At 37.0% G+C, this 19,330-nt stretch overlaps 1 protein-coding gene and 1 pseudogene across 1 annotated transcript; both read right to left on the reverse strand.

Moving 5' to 3' along the window:
* Positions 1–936, reverse strand: LOC125120704 (olfactory receptor 1013-like). Its single transcript, XM_047769165.1, has one exon. It carries the CDS (start codon positions 934–936, stop codon positions 1–3), a length of 936 nt encoding a protein of 311 aa, XP_047625121.1.
* Positions 937–14,566: 13,630 nt separating this feature from the next.
* Positions 14,567–15,485, reverse strand: LOC125121100 (olfactory receptor 1013-like; annotated as a pseudogene).
* Positions 15,486–19,330: the final 3,845 nt, after the last annotated feature.

Below are 19,330 nucleotides of genomic sequence, written 5' to 3' on the forward strand. Positions count from 1 at the left end.
TTACCCTTCAGTTTGCATTATCCTGAAGAGTTTTTTCAGAGCTCCTTTCACGTCTTTATTCCTCAGACTGTAGATCATGGGGTTCAACATAGGAAAGAGCACAGTGTAAAATGTAGACACCATTTTGTCCCTCTCAGGAGAATAGCTGGAACTTGGGCGGGAGTAGATGTAGAGGATGGAGCCATAGTACAAGGTGACAGAGATGAGGTGGGAGGAGCAGGTGGAGAAGGCTTTGAGGCGGCCCTGGGTGGAGCGGATCCTCAAGACGGCAGTGATGATGAAGAGGTAGGAGGCTAGGATGAGCACGGCAGGGGTGATGACATTGGAGGCCAGGAGGAAGTAGAGCATGTCCTGGTATGTGTCTTTCACATCACATGCCAACTTGACCAGGGGTGGGACATCACAGAAAAAGTCATCAATCATATTGTCACCACAAAAATTCAACGTGAATGTGTTGCTGGTGAGTATTATTGCATTGACAAAACCTCCAATATAGGAATATGTAACCAGAGAGCAGCATAGTGTCCTTGACATGGCCTGAGCATAAATCAGGGGTTTGGAAATGGCCACATAGCGGTCATAAGCCATGGCAGCCAACAGGTAACACTCACTGTAGGCAAGCCCAGCAGAGAAGAAGAACTGGGCTACACAGCCAGCAAAGGAGATGCTTTTGTCTTCAGAGATGCAGGTCACTAGGATCTTGGGGGTGTAGACTGAGGAATACCAGAGATCCAGAAAAGACAGATTCCCAATGAAAAAATACATGGGTGTGTGTAACCTGGAGTCCTTACAGATCAACACCATGAGGGTGGTATTTCCTAACACAGTCCCAGAATAGACACCAAGGAAGACAACAAACAGAACCAGCTGCACCACAGGGTCTGTTGTGAAGCCCACCAGGATGAACTCAGTGACAGTGTGATTGCTTCTTTCCATGGTTTAAAGAGACCTCACCTGCCAATATAAGAGCGACGTCTTTATTTATCTCAACCAATACAAAAGGGCATTCTCTTTTATAAGACTATGAGATATGGTCAAGGCTATGGTTATTAGAGTAAGAAAGATCTGTGTAGGAAACTTGGGTGATTTGGGCCAGTGATGGATGTTTCTTGAGTCTTTGCATATTTATTTCAACAAAATGCATTTAGTAGTAAGAAACCTTAATGCCGTTTGGGGTTTTAGTCATTTACTAAGTAAATATTTCTTGAGCCCTTGATGTCCAGGCATTGGGATATAGCAGTGAGGCTGACAGAGCTTACCGTTATTCTACAGAGCCTTTATTTAGAAAGGAAAGTACATAGTAAATAAAGGTATAAGTATAGAGATATTTTGAGTTCATGTTGGCTGATATTAAAGAGATGAATATTAGATGAGGGAAAAATTGGGAAAGAAGCTAGTTAAATTTAGACAGAGGAAAAAAAATCCATTTACCATTTTCTAGCTACAAATGGAAAAGTTGTTCAGAGCCCATGAGATGTGGGTAAGTCCCCACGGTTTGGAAGGTGGCGACATGTGAAAGGTCATAGAATAGGCCACCCTAGCATATGCTACTTTGGCATAAGAATTATTTTGAACTATAAGCATAAAAAAACCAGCAGAATCCTAAAGGACACTCTGATACCCCCTTTGCTTCTTGAAAATAGGAGATAAAATTCTTATGTGAGAGCTGTCTTCTCAAAACCTGGAAAAAGAAATATTTTTTCAATGACAGGAAAATGAGATCAAAATAATTCTACAAAATGAGACCTTGTTAAAACAATTATTTTTCCCTTTTCATCTGCATTGCAGCATGTATCATTACTGTATTCCTTTTTATTGCCTATTAATATTCCTCTATATACTTGTGCCATTTTTGTTTACCCATTTATTCATCATTAATCAGTTGAAGGGTATTTTGTTTCATCTACTTTTTGGCAATTATGAACTGTACTGCAGTGAACATTCTTTTACAAGTTTTGTGTAGAGATGTGTTTTCATTTGCCCTGTGTAGACACTAGGAGTTGAATTGCTGAGTAATATGGTGAATCTCTATTTAACATTTTGAGGAACTGAAAACTACCATCCATGTCAGCTGTACTATTTTTCAATCCCACTAGCAAGACATGAGAATTCCAGTTTTCTCTTATTCTCCTTAAAACAAATTGTCTATCTTTTTTATTTTATTGATGTTTTTGTGTTTAAAATGTCATAATATTGTGTTTTTGATAGATTTTTAATGACTAATAATGTTAGGCATCTTTTCATATATTTATTGACTATTTGTTTTTCTTATTTGGAATAGAATTACATTAGAATGTGAACATTTTTGAAGGCATTAGCCTATGTACCAAAACCATGAACCTAAGAGTTTATTTTTGGATTGTCTGTTAGGTCATTGATCTTTACATCTATCCTTATGCCAGTACCTTTCTGTCTTAATTACTGTACCTTTGTAGTAAATTTTGAAATTGGGATATGTGAGTCCTTCAACTTTGTCAAATAATTAATTAATTAATTTTAACTTTTATTTATTTTTTCTTTTTAGAGTGCACCTGTGATGTATACAAGTTCCTGTGCTAAGTGCTGAATCAGAGTTGAAGCTGCAGGCCTATGCCATAGCCACAGCAACACCCTATTGGAGCCCCCATCTGTGACCTGGGCTTCAGCTTGCAGCAACACCATATCCTTAATCCATTATGTGAGACCAGGAATCAAACCTGCATCCTCATGGAAACCATGTTGGGTTCTTAACCCACTGAGCCACAATGGGACTCCCTCTCTTCTTTGTGAAATAATGTTATATTCCTTTCTCTTCCTCCTGTAGTTCTGTTATTTTTCCAACATTGCTTCTCCCTGTTCAACTTTTATAAAAGCGTTTTGATTTTTCCACGTTAGGTCTTCATTTCCTTATGAGGGCTTCCATGCAATGTAAAATGTGATTTAAATAAATTTGCATGCTTTTCTCCTGTGAATCTGTTTTATGTCAATTTAATACTCAGGCTCAGCCTAAACACTCTAGGGTAAAATTTTGCCCCTCTTCACAGTTTTCCTCCACAATCACAGAAGAAATTCATCCCTTGGTTATTCTGCAGGAGTTTTTAACATAGGCTTTGGCACATTTACCACAAATTCCAGAGATAAAACCAAATTAAGAATCAGGGTGAAGTGTCAGAGTGAAGACCAACGAATTAAGACATCTGGTTATGTCGAATTAAAAAGGGAAGTAACTGTAGGTCTTTTGCTGTCTAAAAACCTGGGGCTTAGCATTATTTTCTGGTTTTAATAACTAGTCATGAGCAGTCTCAAAAAGACACATCATAATTTGAAGTCATCTATAGTAATAGTTGTGAATTCTATCACATTCAGAAACTTATGCTTTAAAACAAATATTTTTAATGTCTCCTTTTTATTCCTAAAGTGAAATTTATAGTTAATACAACATTTTGGTGCTCTGGGACCCCAAATCTGATTTGAAGGGTTTTTTCCAAACATACAACAGGCAATACTCTGGACATCAGCAAGGTGTCCAAGAATTCACCTTAATCCTGATGCTCTCTACCCAAACATAGTGTCAGGTTGCACAGGAAAATATTCAACCCCACATACAACTTCAGATACCACTTGCACACCCAGTTTGTTACCTCTACTTCTGACCAACTTGCTTGTCAGAGGTTTCCAGAGTCTCTTCTTGGGTTTGATTAAATTGCTAGAGAAACTCACAAAACTCAGAGAAATGTTTTGCTTATTAGATCACCAGTTCACTATAAAAGGATAGCGCTCAGATACAGCTGGACAGAAGAGAAGAATGGGGCAAGACTGGGGAAAGGGCCCAAAGCTTTCATGCCATGTCCAGGAGTGCCACCCTTCCCACACCTCCTTTTGATCATGAACCCAGAAGCACTCTGAATCCTGTCCTTTTGGGTTTTTATGGAGACTTCATTACATAGGAAATGATTGTTCAAATCCCTTGCCACTGGTGATGAATTTAACCCTTTGCTTCTTTCCCCTCCCTGGAGGTCAGAGCCAGTCACAAGACTGGCTTCCTTGACAACAAGCCCCTATCTTTAAGTGATTTCCAGAAGTCAACTCATTAACATGACAAAAGACACTTATTTTTTTTAAGATCACTGTCAACACTTAGATAGTTCCAAGAGTTTTAAGATCTATGAGCCAAGAACTCTGGAAAAAGACAAAATATATAGGAAAAATATATTTGGTCATCCAGATGACCAAAAATATTTTCATTTTAAATCACAATTTTGCAATTACCTACCTCACTAATATGTATGCATATATATATATATATATATATATATATATATATATAATATCTTAAATCTAATATAAAGGGGATAAAAGAGAAAGATAGCTTATAGTACCATTATTACATGGTAATAATGATATGATTACTATAAAATACCATGAATTTCAATATGTAAATTCTGGAACACAGTGCAATGTATATACATATACGTAAAATCATTGTGAATGTGTTAGTAATTCGGATATCAAGCATTGCATTTATATTGGTGATGAGATATTTCTGACAAGGTGAATAATTCTTGATAAAGGCCAAAACAAAACAAATGGCAATCTTTTTGAATTTGTAGACTAGTAGATACAGAGCACAATCTTGCAAAACATAAATTGTGTATATTTGTAAAGTGGTAAACACATAATTGTAAAGACCTTTTTTTCAATCATAAATGTCCATCTAGACCTTGGATTTAGAGGGTGGGACATTTTTCTTTGGATGGGACTATCCATGGAATCAAAACATTTTCATCATTGTCTACTATGTACTACAGTCAGGAGGGTCCCTGATATTCGTGACTGTTAAAAATCCAACTGCTTATTTAAAAAAAATGTTTCCTAAAGGATATTATCTGGCATTCCCATCGTGCCTCAGTGGAAATGAATCAGACTGGAGTCCATGAGGACTTAGGTATGATCCCTGGCCTCTCTCAGTGGGTTAAGGATCCAGCAGTGCTGTGTGCTGTGGTGTAGGCCAGCAGCTATAGCTGCAATTAAGGCCCTAGCCTGGGAACTTCCATATGCTATGGCTGTGGTCTTACAAAGTTTTAAAAGAAAGAGATGTCATCACTTCTTTGATAAACCCCACAACTTTGTATTTTACTTTGTGACTCTTCATTAAATTCTTCTAGAAATTATGTGAAGAAATAAAAAATAAAATAACTGGAGAATACCCCTGAGTGGTAAGATTACCTGTGGTAATGTGGTCCTCCATTCAGCGTTTTATGGCTTTATTGGGTCTCTAGGGTCACACAGAGATAGGAACCCACTAGGAAGTAAACCCCATGAGAGTAAGAATTTTTGTTCCATTCATTACTATATGCCCAGTGCCTAGAATATTACCTGGGATATAGTAGACATACATACATATTTAATGAATGAAAGAATAAACAAGAATGAAAGAATGAGTTGGGAAGAGAAACAAGCTAATAATATCAGTTTTTTAGGTGGCTTTTAATGATGTCACTTTATCCTTAAATCGTTAGAATTGCCTAGTATCACATATGCTTTTCCTGACACTAGTAATACCAGGTCATTTGTGTTCCCTGTAGATAGCAATAGGAAGGAACAAAGAAATCTGCCTACAAAATAGCCTTACCAAATATTTATTCATCCAGAAGGAGTGCATCTGTGATGCCTGCTAAAAATGTTACTCCCCATCTGGGTCTACAGGGATTGAGTCATCAGCCACTGCTATCACTGTCCTTCAACACATGCTGAGGAGCTCAGGGTGATGACCAGGAGTGAGGCACTTTGTGCTCTGTGCTCTGGCAGAACAGGCCTTCTGATAGTGAGGTATTTTCAGGAGAAAATTTTATAATTTCTTCCAACTCATATTTAGAAGAGCACTAACATCATTAACTAAGAGATCTGTGCCTCATGAATAGCACTAACTTTCTGGCAAGGTGTGTGTTTAATTGCACATACCACTTCTCCAAAATCACATATGTGCTGAGCCTCCTGTCCTTTACCTCTTCAGAGCAGTTCCTCAGAGCTAACTGATAGGGCATCTCCCAGGCTATAGGCCTAGTATGTACCACCTGATAAAAATGAAACTCATAGCTCTCATGTTGTGTGTTTTTATTTCTGTCAGCAGTGAAGAAGATGTTTTTCATGACAGCAACAGATTTTCTGGCATTATATGTTGTGACGGCTAGGAAGCATGCCTCAGAAATTGAACTGACTGCTCAAACCAAAGATGGTTGGGGTATCATGGAAAATGCATTTAATTTTCAGGGAATTAACAAGAATTCAAATTCTCCACCACTAGTCCACATTGTAAAAGCTACACTTTAATTGTAAAACAAGGATAGCTCATCTCTCCTTAGTGTTGTTGTGAAGGCTGTAACTTAAGAAAAGACTAAGCACAGTGCCTGATACCTCATAAATTCTCAAATAAACACAGGTGCATAAAAGACTCAGCTGGATCAACTCAGAGTTCCTAATTCAGGAGACTAGATGTGGGATCCAGGAACCAGCTTTCATTAAAGCAGCCCAAGTAGTTGTTATGCAGGTTGTCTGAAGATCAAGTTTGAAAAATGCTACAATAATTGTCTGTTGTGTCTTTATTCTTCTTTATCATAGGAGTCCTTCCCTGCATTGCAAGGTTGTGAAGACTCAAGAAGTTAATAAATGTAAATATGTGTTCAATAATGTTTGCACTTAAGGAATTCCTATTGTGGCTCAGCAGTAACGAATCTGACTAGTAGCCATGAGGATGCGGGTTTGAATCCTGGCCCCACTGAGTGGGTCGAGGATCCAGTGTTGCCATGAGCTGCAGCATAGGCCAAAGATACTGCTCAGATCTGGCTTGCTGTGGCTGTGGTACAGGCTGGCACCCTGCAGCGCCAATTAGACCCCTGGCCTGGAAAGTTCCATGTGCTGTGGGTGCAGCCCTAAAAAGGGAAAAAAAATACAAAATAATGTTTGCATTTAAAAAGAGGATCTATCTATAGTTCTATTTTAAAACCTAATGCCAATACTAAACAAGAGGCTCACACATTTCCTTGAGCAGAGATCCCCTTGAAGAATTGGGTTCTGTATTTTTTTTTAAACTTTTTTTGTCTTTTTGCTATTTCTTTGGGCCACTCCCGTGGCATATGGAGGTTCCCAGGCTAGGGGTTGAATCGGAGCTGTAGCCACTGGCCTACACCAGAGCCACAGCAATGCGGGATCTGAGCCGCGTCTGCAACCTACACCACAGCTCACAGCAACGCCGGATCCTTAACCCACTGAGCAAGGGCAGGGACCGAACCCGCAATCTCATGGTTCCTAGTTGGATACGTTAACCACTGCGCCACGATGGGAACTCCGGGTTCTGTATTTTTAATCAGAAGCATAACACTATGGTAAATTGGCTGTACTTAATAACCAGCAAACATGTTATTCTTCCTAAGTACTCACATATATATTTTAAATTAAATGAATTTTATTATATTTATAGTTGTAAAACCATCATCACGCACTAATTTTACAACATTTCCATCCCAATCCCTCAGCCTATCCCTCCCCTACAACCTTTGGTTACCATGAGTTTTGCAAAATCTGTAAGTCAGTTTCTGTTCTGAAAATAAGTTCATTGCATCCTTTTTTAAGATTCCATATAAGTGATAGCATATGTCATTTGTGTCTCACTATTTGACTAATTTCATTTAACATGATAATTTCTAGATCCATCAATGTTGCTGCAAATGCCATTATTTAATTCCTTTTTATGGCTGAGTAATATCCCATTGGGTATATGTATCACATCTTTATCCAATCCTCTGTCAATGGACATTTCAGTTGCCTCCATGTCTTGGTTATTGTATATGGTGCTGCAACGAATATTGGGGTGCATGTATCTTTTTCAGTCATGTTTTTCTCTGGATGGATGCCCAGGACTGGTGATGCTGGAGCATATGGCAATCCTATTTTTAGTTTTTTAAGGAATCTACATACTGTTTTCTATAGTGGTTGTACCAATTTACAGTCCCACCAACAGTGTCATAGGGTTCCTTTTTCTCCACACCCTTTCCAGCACTCATTGTTTGTAGACTTTTTGATGATGGCCATTCTGGCTGGTGTAAAGTGGCACCTCATAGTAGTTTTGATTTGTATTTCTCTAATAATTATGGATGTTGAACATCAGGGCATATATTTTTGTTTTAAGATAAATAATACATTTCCTACCAAAATTATTAAAATATAACCTTTTGTGTTTAGAAATAAGTTCCTCTTATCTGGAATTCTTCTCAAAAATAACATATGACTTTGTGCTTCTTAAGGCATATTAAACTAAAAGAAGTTAACACATTTTTTATTTTTTCTGGTCTTTAGAATAATAATTTCTAGTAATCACTGCTACTTTATCCAGTTATTTTGGTTGCTCTTAGGGTATCAACAATGCTGTTTTTTTTCATAAGTAAAATACTACCTGATAGTATCTTGCTTGTTTGTTATGTGTGTGTGTATGTGCACATTCATGTGTGTGTATGTGCACATACATGTATGTGGATGTGGGTGTGTGTGTGCCTGCATTTAGGGCTTCCCCCATCCCTTGTCCTTTTTGGTATATTAATTTTTCTTTTCTGTCTCTAATAGTGAGAAAAGTTATTTTTCATGTGAACTCTCTAGCAGTTTCAGAAATTGCAATAGGAAAATGGAGAGATATTTCAAGAGAGGCCATTTTTATAGACATATTATATCTTACTATTTAAATGACCTTAAGACTGATTTTGAGGAATAAATAAAATTTTCCATCTATACCTAACATCTTAATTAGGCAACTTACCTAAAATTATCAGCAACACCATCACTTCAACAGAGTTCAAATTTTCCTGTCCCAGAATCTTTTTTTTAAAATCAGTTTCTGAATCTCCAGAGTCTTAGATTCCTGCAGCCCCTTAGGATTTCATAGGCTTGGGAAATAACTAACAAGACAATTAAAAATTTGTATGTTGACCAATTAGTTACTATTCAATAATGGAGAATCTTTATTTTTTGAGACAATTCCCTGGTGAAATATAATCAGTCAGAATTCTAATTCTCACTCTCTCAAATTGGATAGAATTCAAAGTAAATCTAAGAGGACACATTTATTTTATATACTGCAAATATTCATATGCACATATTTTCAGATTATGTGCACTTATGTTCAGTGATATTGATATCTTCACATCTATTTAATATCTTTCCTTGTCCTTCGAAATCCAGTCTCCACAGTTTTAACATCTTCTTTGCTTCTTCAGGATTCTCAGCTCTATCAATGGTATCAATGGGCTCCTTTGCACGCTACCTACTTAAGAGGTTTATTCAGTGGTTGCCAATGGCAGGAAAGGATGTGAGGTCAGAGTACTTTTCCTTTTCCTCTTTCTTGCAAAGATACCTCAGATGACTATATTCCTGCACCTAGACCATATCTCCCACCAGGTCACCCATTTCCAAGTCCCCTCTCCAGTGTTCATAACCTCACTCTGTACTTACACCTTCAGGGATAGAGGAGATAACAGCTCTCAGAAGTTCTTAGTTCTAGACTTATGACACTGTTTCTTGGGATGCAAATAGATACTATAAACATCACATGATAAGTTGGCTTTTGTTTACATTTAAATCTGGACTATCCAACTGAAAAAAAAAAAAACTAAACAAAACAAAAAGCCAGAAAGCCAGATTTTTCTGTCTCAGAGACAAGATAGAAGCAATTTCCTAATATGCCACAAACTCTAGACTGTAATGAAGTATTTTGTTTTTCAGATGTTTGTGGCAATGTCTCATAGATTAGGTGGTTCTCATGGAATGATGTAGATGAGAAAACAACCAATTTGATATTTCTTTTGTAAATAAAAAAACATTCCATCCTTCCTCCATCTCTTCTTCACTTGTGGTCAGATTTGCATCATGTTGATGACACTGCATTTTTTTTTCTGGCTCCCTCTACATTTTCTCTGATACAGGCAGATTATTTCCCCTAATAAAATTTTTCACATTTAATTCCACTTTGGTGTCTGATTTTTGGAGAACTCTGAGTAACCCAGCTTGTTGAACTATTGCAACATGAAATAGCCCACAGCAATTTAATTTCCCTACCCATAACCTTGTACTCAGTATATCTAGAAATTTAAGTGCACAAGGATGGCATACTCTCCAATGAAACACCTCAATGTTCTGATTAATTGGAGTTTGGCACTGCACTGTGGCCATGTTGAATCCTTCATGCATTGATGTGACAGTGATCACTGTACTTCGAAGGGCAATTGATCCTAGTGACCAGAAGAGAATGAATGGTACTACAAAGTGAGGTCAAGAAGAATGATCCTTGGAACTCAGGGGACTTAGCATCAACTTAGCCTTCACTTTCAAAGTACCACAAACAAATAAAAACAAGATAATCGAAGATTCAGATCTAATAGTAAGAAAATATGGACAATTTACCAGTAACTTTTATTCAACTCTTATGATCAGCGATGATGAGCATTTTCTCATGTGTTTGCTGGCCATCTGTATATCTTCCTTGGAGGAAAGTCTATTCAGGTCTTTTGCCCATTTTTCCATTGATTGATTGACTTTTTTGATGTTGAGTTGTATAAGTTGCTTATATATTCTAGAGATTAAGCCCTTGTCCGTTGCATCATTTGAAATTATTTTCTCCCATTCTGTGAGTTGTCTTTTTGGTTTCTTTTGGTTTCTTTGTTGTGCAAAAGCTTGTCAGTGTGATTAGGTCCCATGGGTTTATTTTTGCTCTAATTTCGATTGCTTTGGGAGACTGACGTGAGAAAATATTCATGATGTTGATGTCAGAGAGTGTTTTGCCTATGTTTTCTTTTAGGAGTTAGATGGTGTCCTGTCATCTATTTAAGTCTTTCAGCCATTTGGAGTTTATTTTTGTGCATGGTGTGAGGGTGTGTTCTCATTTCATTGCTTTGCATGCAGCTGTCCATGTTTCCCAGCAATGCTTGCTGAATAGACTTTCTTTTTCCCATTTTATGTTCTTGCCTCCCTTGTCAAAGATGAATTGACCATGGGTGTCAGGGTTTTATTTCTGGGTTCTCTCTATTCTGTTCCATTGGTCTGTCTGTCTGTTTTGATACCAGTACCACACTGTTTTGATGACTGTGGCTTTGTAGTATTTCTTGAAGTCTGGGAGAGTTATGCCTCCTGCTTGGTTTTTGTTTCTCAGGATTGCTTTGGCGATTCTGGGTCTTCTGTTGTTCCATATAAATGTTTGGATTGTTTGTTCTAGTTCTGTGAAGAATGTCCTGGGTAATTTGATAGGGATTGCATTGAATCTGTACATTGCTTTGGGTAGTATGTCCCCTTTTACAATATTGATTTTTCCAATCCATAAACATGGACTATCTTTGCATTTCTTTACATCTTCTTTGATTTCTTTGATTAAAGTTTTATACTGCTCGGCATATAGGTTCTTTACCTCTTTGGTCAGGTGTATTCCGAGGTATTTGATTTTGTGAGGCACAATTTTAAAAGGTATCATATTTTTGTATTCCGTTTCTAATATTTCATTGCTGGTATACAGAAATGTGACTGACTTCTGAATGTTAATCTTATAGCCTGCTACTTTGCTGAATTTGTAAATAAGTTCAAGTAGTTTTTGCGTTGAGTTCTTAGGGTTTTCTATGTATAGTATCATGTCATCTGCATACAGTGACAGTATTATCTCTTGTCTTCCTATACGGATGCCTTTTATTTATTTTTTCAATTTACCAGTAAGTTTTATTCAACTGAGGTGCTGATAAAAGAGTGAATGGACCAGAGTCATGCAACAAGGGAGGTAGTGAAATGTTTGTTTTATAATTATAGCAGTAGGAAGTTACAGTAGTAGATAATTTTGTAAATGTCAGCTCTATAAATCCAGTTATCCACTTTTTTTTTTTTAATCCAGGTACAAGGCTGAATTGAAAACTATTATATTATGATTTGGGGGTACCTCAAGTCTTGTTATTGGGAAGTGTCCACTGCTATTGCCTATACTGTGAAAGACCACCAAGAGTTCATTTTTAATAATCAATCATATAAGTTCAAGAGATTTTTATTGCATGGAAAACACAACATTTGTACTTACTGAAATATTTATTAAAACTCATATATCTAAAGGACACAATTTAGAATATACTTTCTTGTAAGTCTTCAAATTTCACTTGTGATTTGAATTAAGAAAATTCCTTTAGAAATTTATACTGTAATTTCAAATTAATGTTGAAGATTCTTCTGAATCCTTTACATCTGCAAGCTATAGCAGGACTACTTCCAGCAATTAGAAACTTCCTGCCAAACTCATACTTAAACCTACTATAAACCAACAATTCCACATTCTTATGTATTTTTATGTCTTCCTAAGATCATCATTAGCCATACTTTCTCATCTTACTAGGGTCATGGTAATATGATTTAGACTTGGTTTTGGAGTTGAGATTACTTTTCCACATACAAAATATGACTGTATACTTGGGTCAGAGAAGGTTATAGTATCTGGGTATATAGTGATAATTATTGGGAGAATGGGCTTTTCTTGATTGCCTCTTTAAAATGATTAAAATCAGAATTCTTGACCAGTAGTTTGAGTATTCTTTTTGCAGTTAAAATCAAGATTTATGATACTAAGATGTTTTAAGAATAGATTTATTATACCAGCTTAACTTTTTGTCACTTATATTTTCCTGTGGAATGCTATATTTTATAGTTTCACTTAACAATATTAAATAATTGTTTTTCTGCTACTGTAATACACCAATTAGATCTATTAACATTACTTAAAAAGAACCTATTTAATAGAAAAAAAATATTACTGAGTAATAAATAGCTTTCAGAAAATGAGAGTCTGAGTTGGCATAAATACATTTTGTTTTTAGAATATTGTCTAAATCATAAGTTCCCATTGTGGCTCAGTGGAAATGAATCTGTCTAGTATCGATGAGGACACAGATTCGATCCCTGACCTTTCTCATTGGGTTAAGGATCTGGTGTTGCAGTGAGCTTCGGTGTAGTTTGAAGACATGGCTCATATCTGGCATTGCTATGGCAGTGTTGTAGGCCAGTGTCTACAGTTTCATTTGACCCCTAACCCAAGAACCTCCATAGGCTGTGAGTGTGGCCCTAAAAAGTCAAAAAAAAAGAATATTTTCTAAATCAAGCATCTTGGAATTTTACTGTTGGGCCTAGTCTTTGTTGGGTTACTTTGTGTTAAAACTAATAGTGATTATATTATATTGCATTTAATTTCCAGGTTAATATGTATCATTGATTTGCTGCTCGATCTTTTCTGCTGGGTGGAACTGCTACATATTGGGAAACTACTTGTGGGACTACTTGCTTACATTTTACTTTCTTGCCTTTTTTTTTACTGCTTATCTCTATAGAAATAAGGACATATTCAGGTTTATTGAAGTCAATTACATTAACATCTCACATTTAAAAATCAAAACTTTATGTATCTGATTGCATTTCCTCTCCTGCTTGATCACTACTTTTATGTACTCCTTTTATGAATTTTTCCCTTCAGGATAATGTGTACTCATAGACTTTTATTTCTCAAGTTGTTCATCTCACTTCAGTTATCATTATTACCTATTACACCAACTGTGTTTTGATGCTTAAAACATCACAATTTGGAACTAAAAGTCTGTGTGGATTCACTATGTTGAAAAAGGAACCCAGGGAGTTATACAGTGATTCCCCAAATCATATCTACAATCATATTGACTGATTTTTTTTCTTAATAGAGTAACATATGTAAAAGACATAGATTGAGGAGATCATGATTGCTGAATCTAGTCGTACTGATTATTTCACAGATAACTCTGGGTTTCGTGTTAATGCTTCTGGGGGAGAAAAAGTGCATAGGAAATGCTTAAGAAATTCTCTTATAGGAATGGAAAGCAATGATTTAAACTAGTTTATAGTCATAGTAAAATATTAAAAATATTAATTCAGCTTTTTTTCCAATTCTAGGAAAAACTATATAGATATTATTCCATGCATATGATCCAACCAAAAGATTCCCATGGTAAAGGAGTGTGCTATTCTATAATTTTATGAAGGAAGAAGAGAGAGGTTGGTGTTATGTTCTTTGTTTTTAATCTAGAGTAAAATGAAATTTACTTTAAATCCTTATAATTTTACATTAAATTTTATCTCCTAAATTGCTGCAATTTTCTCATCTTAGGTCTCTTGAATGGACAGGTATCAAGAGTGCAAATTCTTTAATTTATGTTGTGAGAATTTTTTTTTCCTTTACGGCCCCAGGGGTCTGCTATCCCAGCCTAGGTGTCCGATTGGAGCTGTGCCAGCACATGCCGCAGCCACAGTAACACCAGATCAGAGCCGTGTCTGTAACCTACACTGCAGTTTGCAGCAACACCAGATCCTTAATCCACTGAGCAAGGCCAGGAATTGAACCCATATCTTCATGGATACTAGTCAGGTTCTTGACCTGCCAAACAACAAAGGGAACTCCAAGAATTCATGATCCTAATGGAACACAATGGAGCTATTCTTGAGATATGATAACCTGATCAATAAATATCTTTGCCTGTCCTGAGAAGGCAAGAATCTTGATTTATTTGAGGAGTTTATTCAGAGCTTTTTTCACATCCTTATTCCTTAGGCTGTAGATCATGGGATTCAACATGGGGAACACCACGGTGTAAAATGTAGAAACTATTTTATCTCTATCCAAAGAATAGCTTGATTGTGGACAAGAGTAGATGTAGAGGATGGAGCCATAGTACAAGGTGACAGAGATAAAGTGGGAGGAGCAGGTGGAGAAGGTTTTGAGGCGGCCCTGGGTGGAGCAGATCTTCAAGATAGTTGTGATGATGAAGAGGTAGGAAGCTATTATAAGTACAATGGGGGTGATGACATTGGAAGCCAGGACGAAGTAGAGCACAGTCTGGTAGCTATCCTTTCTTCCACAAGCCAACTTCACCAGAGGTGGGATATCACAGAAAAAAGTCATCAATAATGTTGTTGCTACAAAAGTTCAAGGCAAAAGTCCCTTTGGTAACAATGAAAGCATTAATAAAGCCACCAAGATATGAGGCTGCAACAAAGAATGCACATAGTTTTATGGGCATGGCCTGAGAATAAAGCAGTGGATTTGAGATGGCCATGTAACGGTCATAGGCCATGGCAGCCAACAGGTAGCACTCACTGTAGGTCACCCCAGCGGAGAAGAAGAACTGGGCTACACAGCCAGCAAAGGAGATGCTTTTGTCTTCAGAGATACAGGTCACTAGGATCTTTGGGGTGTAGACAGAAGAATACCAGAGATCCAGAAAAGACAGATTCCCAATGAAGAATTACATGGGTGTGTGCAGCCTGGAGTCCTTACAGATCAACACCATGAGGGTGGTATTTCCTAAGATAGTCCCAGAATAGACACCAAGGAAGACAACAAAGAGGACCAGCTGCTCCACAGGGTCTGTTGTGAAGCCCACCATTATGAAATCTGTTACTGTGTAATTGCTTCTCTCCATGGCTATAGGTAATCTCACCTAGGAGGAAAGAAAATGACTTGAGCTTGAATCTCTATGCTGAAAATATAGCAAAGGACATTTCATTACTGCCAGACCTTGAAGTCTAGGATGCAGCAATGTAAGTGTCCATTTTTGAAAGAATTTTCATTTTGCTACAAAACCACTCAGATTGTGCTATATGTTGTTAAAAGATAGAGTTTGCACATTATAATTTTCAGGTGTTTCCTTGGTCAAACGTCAATTTGAATCAGGCAGCTCTTAACCAAATGTGATGAGGAGTTGTTTACAGACAGGAAGTAGGGTAGAGGACTTGGTAGAGAAGATATGAAGGCAAAACAAGGAAATTATCTGATTGGCCATAGCTTAAGCGGTTGTCTTATTAGGAAAACCTAGCAGGCTGTTTGTGATGGTTGTTCTTAGGTTTCATTTTCTCAGGATCAAGTAAATTGAGTCTGTCTTCAGTTTTGTAAGATTCCTTACACAGTCTACCAACAGGTAAAAACATCTGAGGCTGATTGTTTCCCTGTTTAGTGGCTTTAAAATTTTCAATTATAAATGTTTGTCTTTGGTTGATTTTTTTCCTCTTAAGAATGATTGTTCAACTAAAGGAAAGATGGACTTAATATCCATCTTCTTGTACTTTGGTCTTCTTCATAATCACAATTTTCTTTTATGCTAAAGTCATGATTCCTTATTTGTGTCTGAAATACTGAATGTTACCTATTTTTAACATATGTTTTTGAAGAATTAAGCCTTTTCATTTAGTGTTTCCATACAGTAGGCCAAACTAGAGCCATTATAAATTTATCTCATCACAGTATATACATGAGGAAGGAAATACAAGATTAAGTAAAAAGGGAATATGCACAAACTTTTGGGGAAAAGCCTATATAGGATCAGCTTTTTCATACATGTTCTACCAAAAAAAATAGCAACAATAATCTAAAGGGTCAATTTTAAGTGTAATTAATTCAGGAAGTTCTCATGTGGTGCAGTGGGTTAAGGATCTGGCATTGCTGTTGCTGTGACACAGTCGGTACAGGTTCATCCCAGGCCTGGGATTGTCCATATGCCAGATGCAGCCCCCTCCCCCCCCAAAAAAAAGAAAAAAAGAAAAAAAAGAAAAAAGGAATAAGTAGTTCATGTATACTACATAAGAAATATAGTACTAGATACTCTTGTATTATTTTAGATTTTTATTTTTTATAATATTTTATTAAAGAGTTTTTCCCTTAATGATAATAATTAGGCAAAATATATGTCTTGGAATATGACAATGAGACTTAATATTGTATACAATGAAATGGACATTTTCCTCTCTTCAGAGTTGCTGCGTGGTGAACTGCAAATGGTCTATTGAAATGATGGACGAGAACGTATCTAGTGACTGCACACCCATATTACACTTCAGGGACAATTCTGGTCACACTAACTTCCCATCAACCTAACTCCTTTTACAAGTTCAATAAAAATCATGGACAACATGATTATTCATAACTCATTGTTTTGGAATCTATAAAAATATTAAATTTTACAAAACTATCAATATTAGCATCAAAAATGCTATTCTAATAAATTATTTTTGAGTAGAATATTGAACAATATAAGCTGTTCCACACAGGCTTTGATAGGATTACACCACTAATGCTTCCCTCCAGTAGGGTCAATGTCTACACAAATGTCAAATCCCAAAATTCCTTTAGCTCCTCATCTGATTTGATCTATCAGCAGCATTTGAAATAGTTCATCAGTGGTTCCTGCTGGAACCCTCTCTTCACTAGGTTTCCAGCTCATCAGACATGCCTGGTTTCCTCTCCTTCTACAGCTGTGTGTTGTCAGTGATACTGACCCCAGCTTTGATGTTTGGAAAGCCCAGACTCAACCTTTGAATCCATTCTCTTTTTCTCCCGCAATCACTTTCCAGTGGACCATACAGTCGAATGACTTTCTGTGCTCTCTATATGTAAGTCCTTATGTATGTGTATATGTATTTATGTATGTACATATCTATCTATCTATCATCTATCTACTCTCCATCCATCAGATATCTCTTGACCATTTCTCTTCTCTGAACTTGAGACTCATGGATCCAAGTGCCTACCTAGTATCTCTTACAGAATATCTCCCAGGAAGTTCAGGAAATGTTCAATTCTTAACAATCCTTTCTAAGCCTACTTTGCTCTCAGACCTCTCCATTGCAGAAAATGCATTATCACCACTTAGGAAAAATCATGGGATCATTTTTGACTCCTTGTCTTTTACACTGTAACTGACTAAGCAACAACATCTTAATTCTATCTTCAAATATATCCAGAACCTGCCCAATTTCTCCCAGCCCCTGCGGGTCCACCTACACTCAGCCTCTGTCATCTACCCCTTGCATTGCTGCAGAGGCTCTACTCATCTCCCTCTGTCCTCCCTACTTCCACCCTTACCCCACTTGAGCCTCTCAACGAGGCAGCCAGAGTGATCCTATCAAAATATCAGGTCAATCATATTAGTCCTCATCCTCAAACACTCCAGCGACGTAACTTATTCAGAGGAAAAGCTCCAATGCTTCTAAAGAATTGTAAGCTAATTATCTTTTTCTTTTGATTCTTGCTATTCTCCCCTTCACTGATCACACTGCCTCAGCCCTGCTGCCTTCCTTGCAATTCCTGAAATAAACTGCATCTCCTAAAGGCTTGGCAGTTATTCCACCTATGGTGAGAATGCTCTTCTATCTTTGTAGAGAGATGCTGTCTTTACAGAGAATTCCCTTACACTTTTCAGGTATCAAATTGCCACCAATACTACCTCTCCTTGGGTGACATTTCTCTGTACCCCTTTTCTTCTGTACTATTCTCCCTGGAACAGCTTATTATCTAAGACTACATTACGTCTCATTACTTTAACTTATTCTCCTTTCCATTCACTGGAATATATTCTTTCCTGGATGCTCTGGATGGAAAATACATCTCAGTTGTATCTTTACATCATCTTATTGGGAGGATTATTATGAGTTTTTGAGGGCTTCCTCTTTTAAGTGAATCACAGCACAACCTGAGAATAAGTTAGTGGCTTGGCCATATCTTCAAAAACATGGATCCCTTAGAAATAAAAGGGGCTTCCTGTGGGGAAATGGTGAACACTCTTGGACTGCATCTCAATCTTAGAGACTTCTGACTCTATTGCTCTGATTCTTGCAAATATTCCAGAATTTTATCATTTATTAAAAAAAGAGCTGACAAATTTGAAGACTTTCCTAGTGTTTATAGGCATTTGTACTTATTCCTACAGCTTTCATCATAGACATGTTTAAAGGTTAATTAGCATTCCTTTTACAGACAACCTGTACTTCATACATGTGGCATCACATACGACTTTCCAAATACCTTTCAGGTCATCTTCTCTCAGAGCCTTTTATCTCTTGCATTTACAGCCAGTCCTGGTTATATGTACAGAAACATTCTATTCCTTTTGTCCAGGAACAAGAACAAAGGGAATAGAGTCATAGCCAAAAAGGTACCACGCTGTGGACCCAGCTAACTTTTACCTGCCCAGGCTCATAGTGAATTTGATTCCTTAAGCGCCTCGGGGCTTCATAGCTTTGAAAATCTCTGAAAAAGCAATTAACTAGAAAGAGTATTAAATTCATCTAGAGAAGTCACTCAGCGCAAAAGGAGGGCATCATTTTCAAAGTAGTGACACTAATTTGTTTATTTTGCAAAACCACTCATTGCAAAACACCTTCCTTGGAACTTTATTAAGTTGCCTAATGCTATATATGATATGTATCATAGTCCCCATTATATATAAGAAAGTAGATGGAGAGCAGTGAATTAAATTGCTCAGGTAATCTTAGA

Source organism: Phacochoerus africanus, chromosome 2, assembly GCF_016906955.1.
Source record: "Phacochoerus africanus isolate WHEZ1 chromosome 2, ROS_Pafr_v1, whole genome shotgun sequence".
In the NCBI taxonomy this organism is placed as follows: Eukaryota; Metazoa; Chordata; class Mammalia; order Artiodactyla; family Suidae; genus Phacochoerus; species Phacochoerus africanus.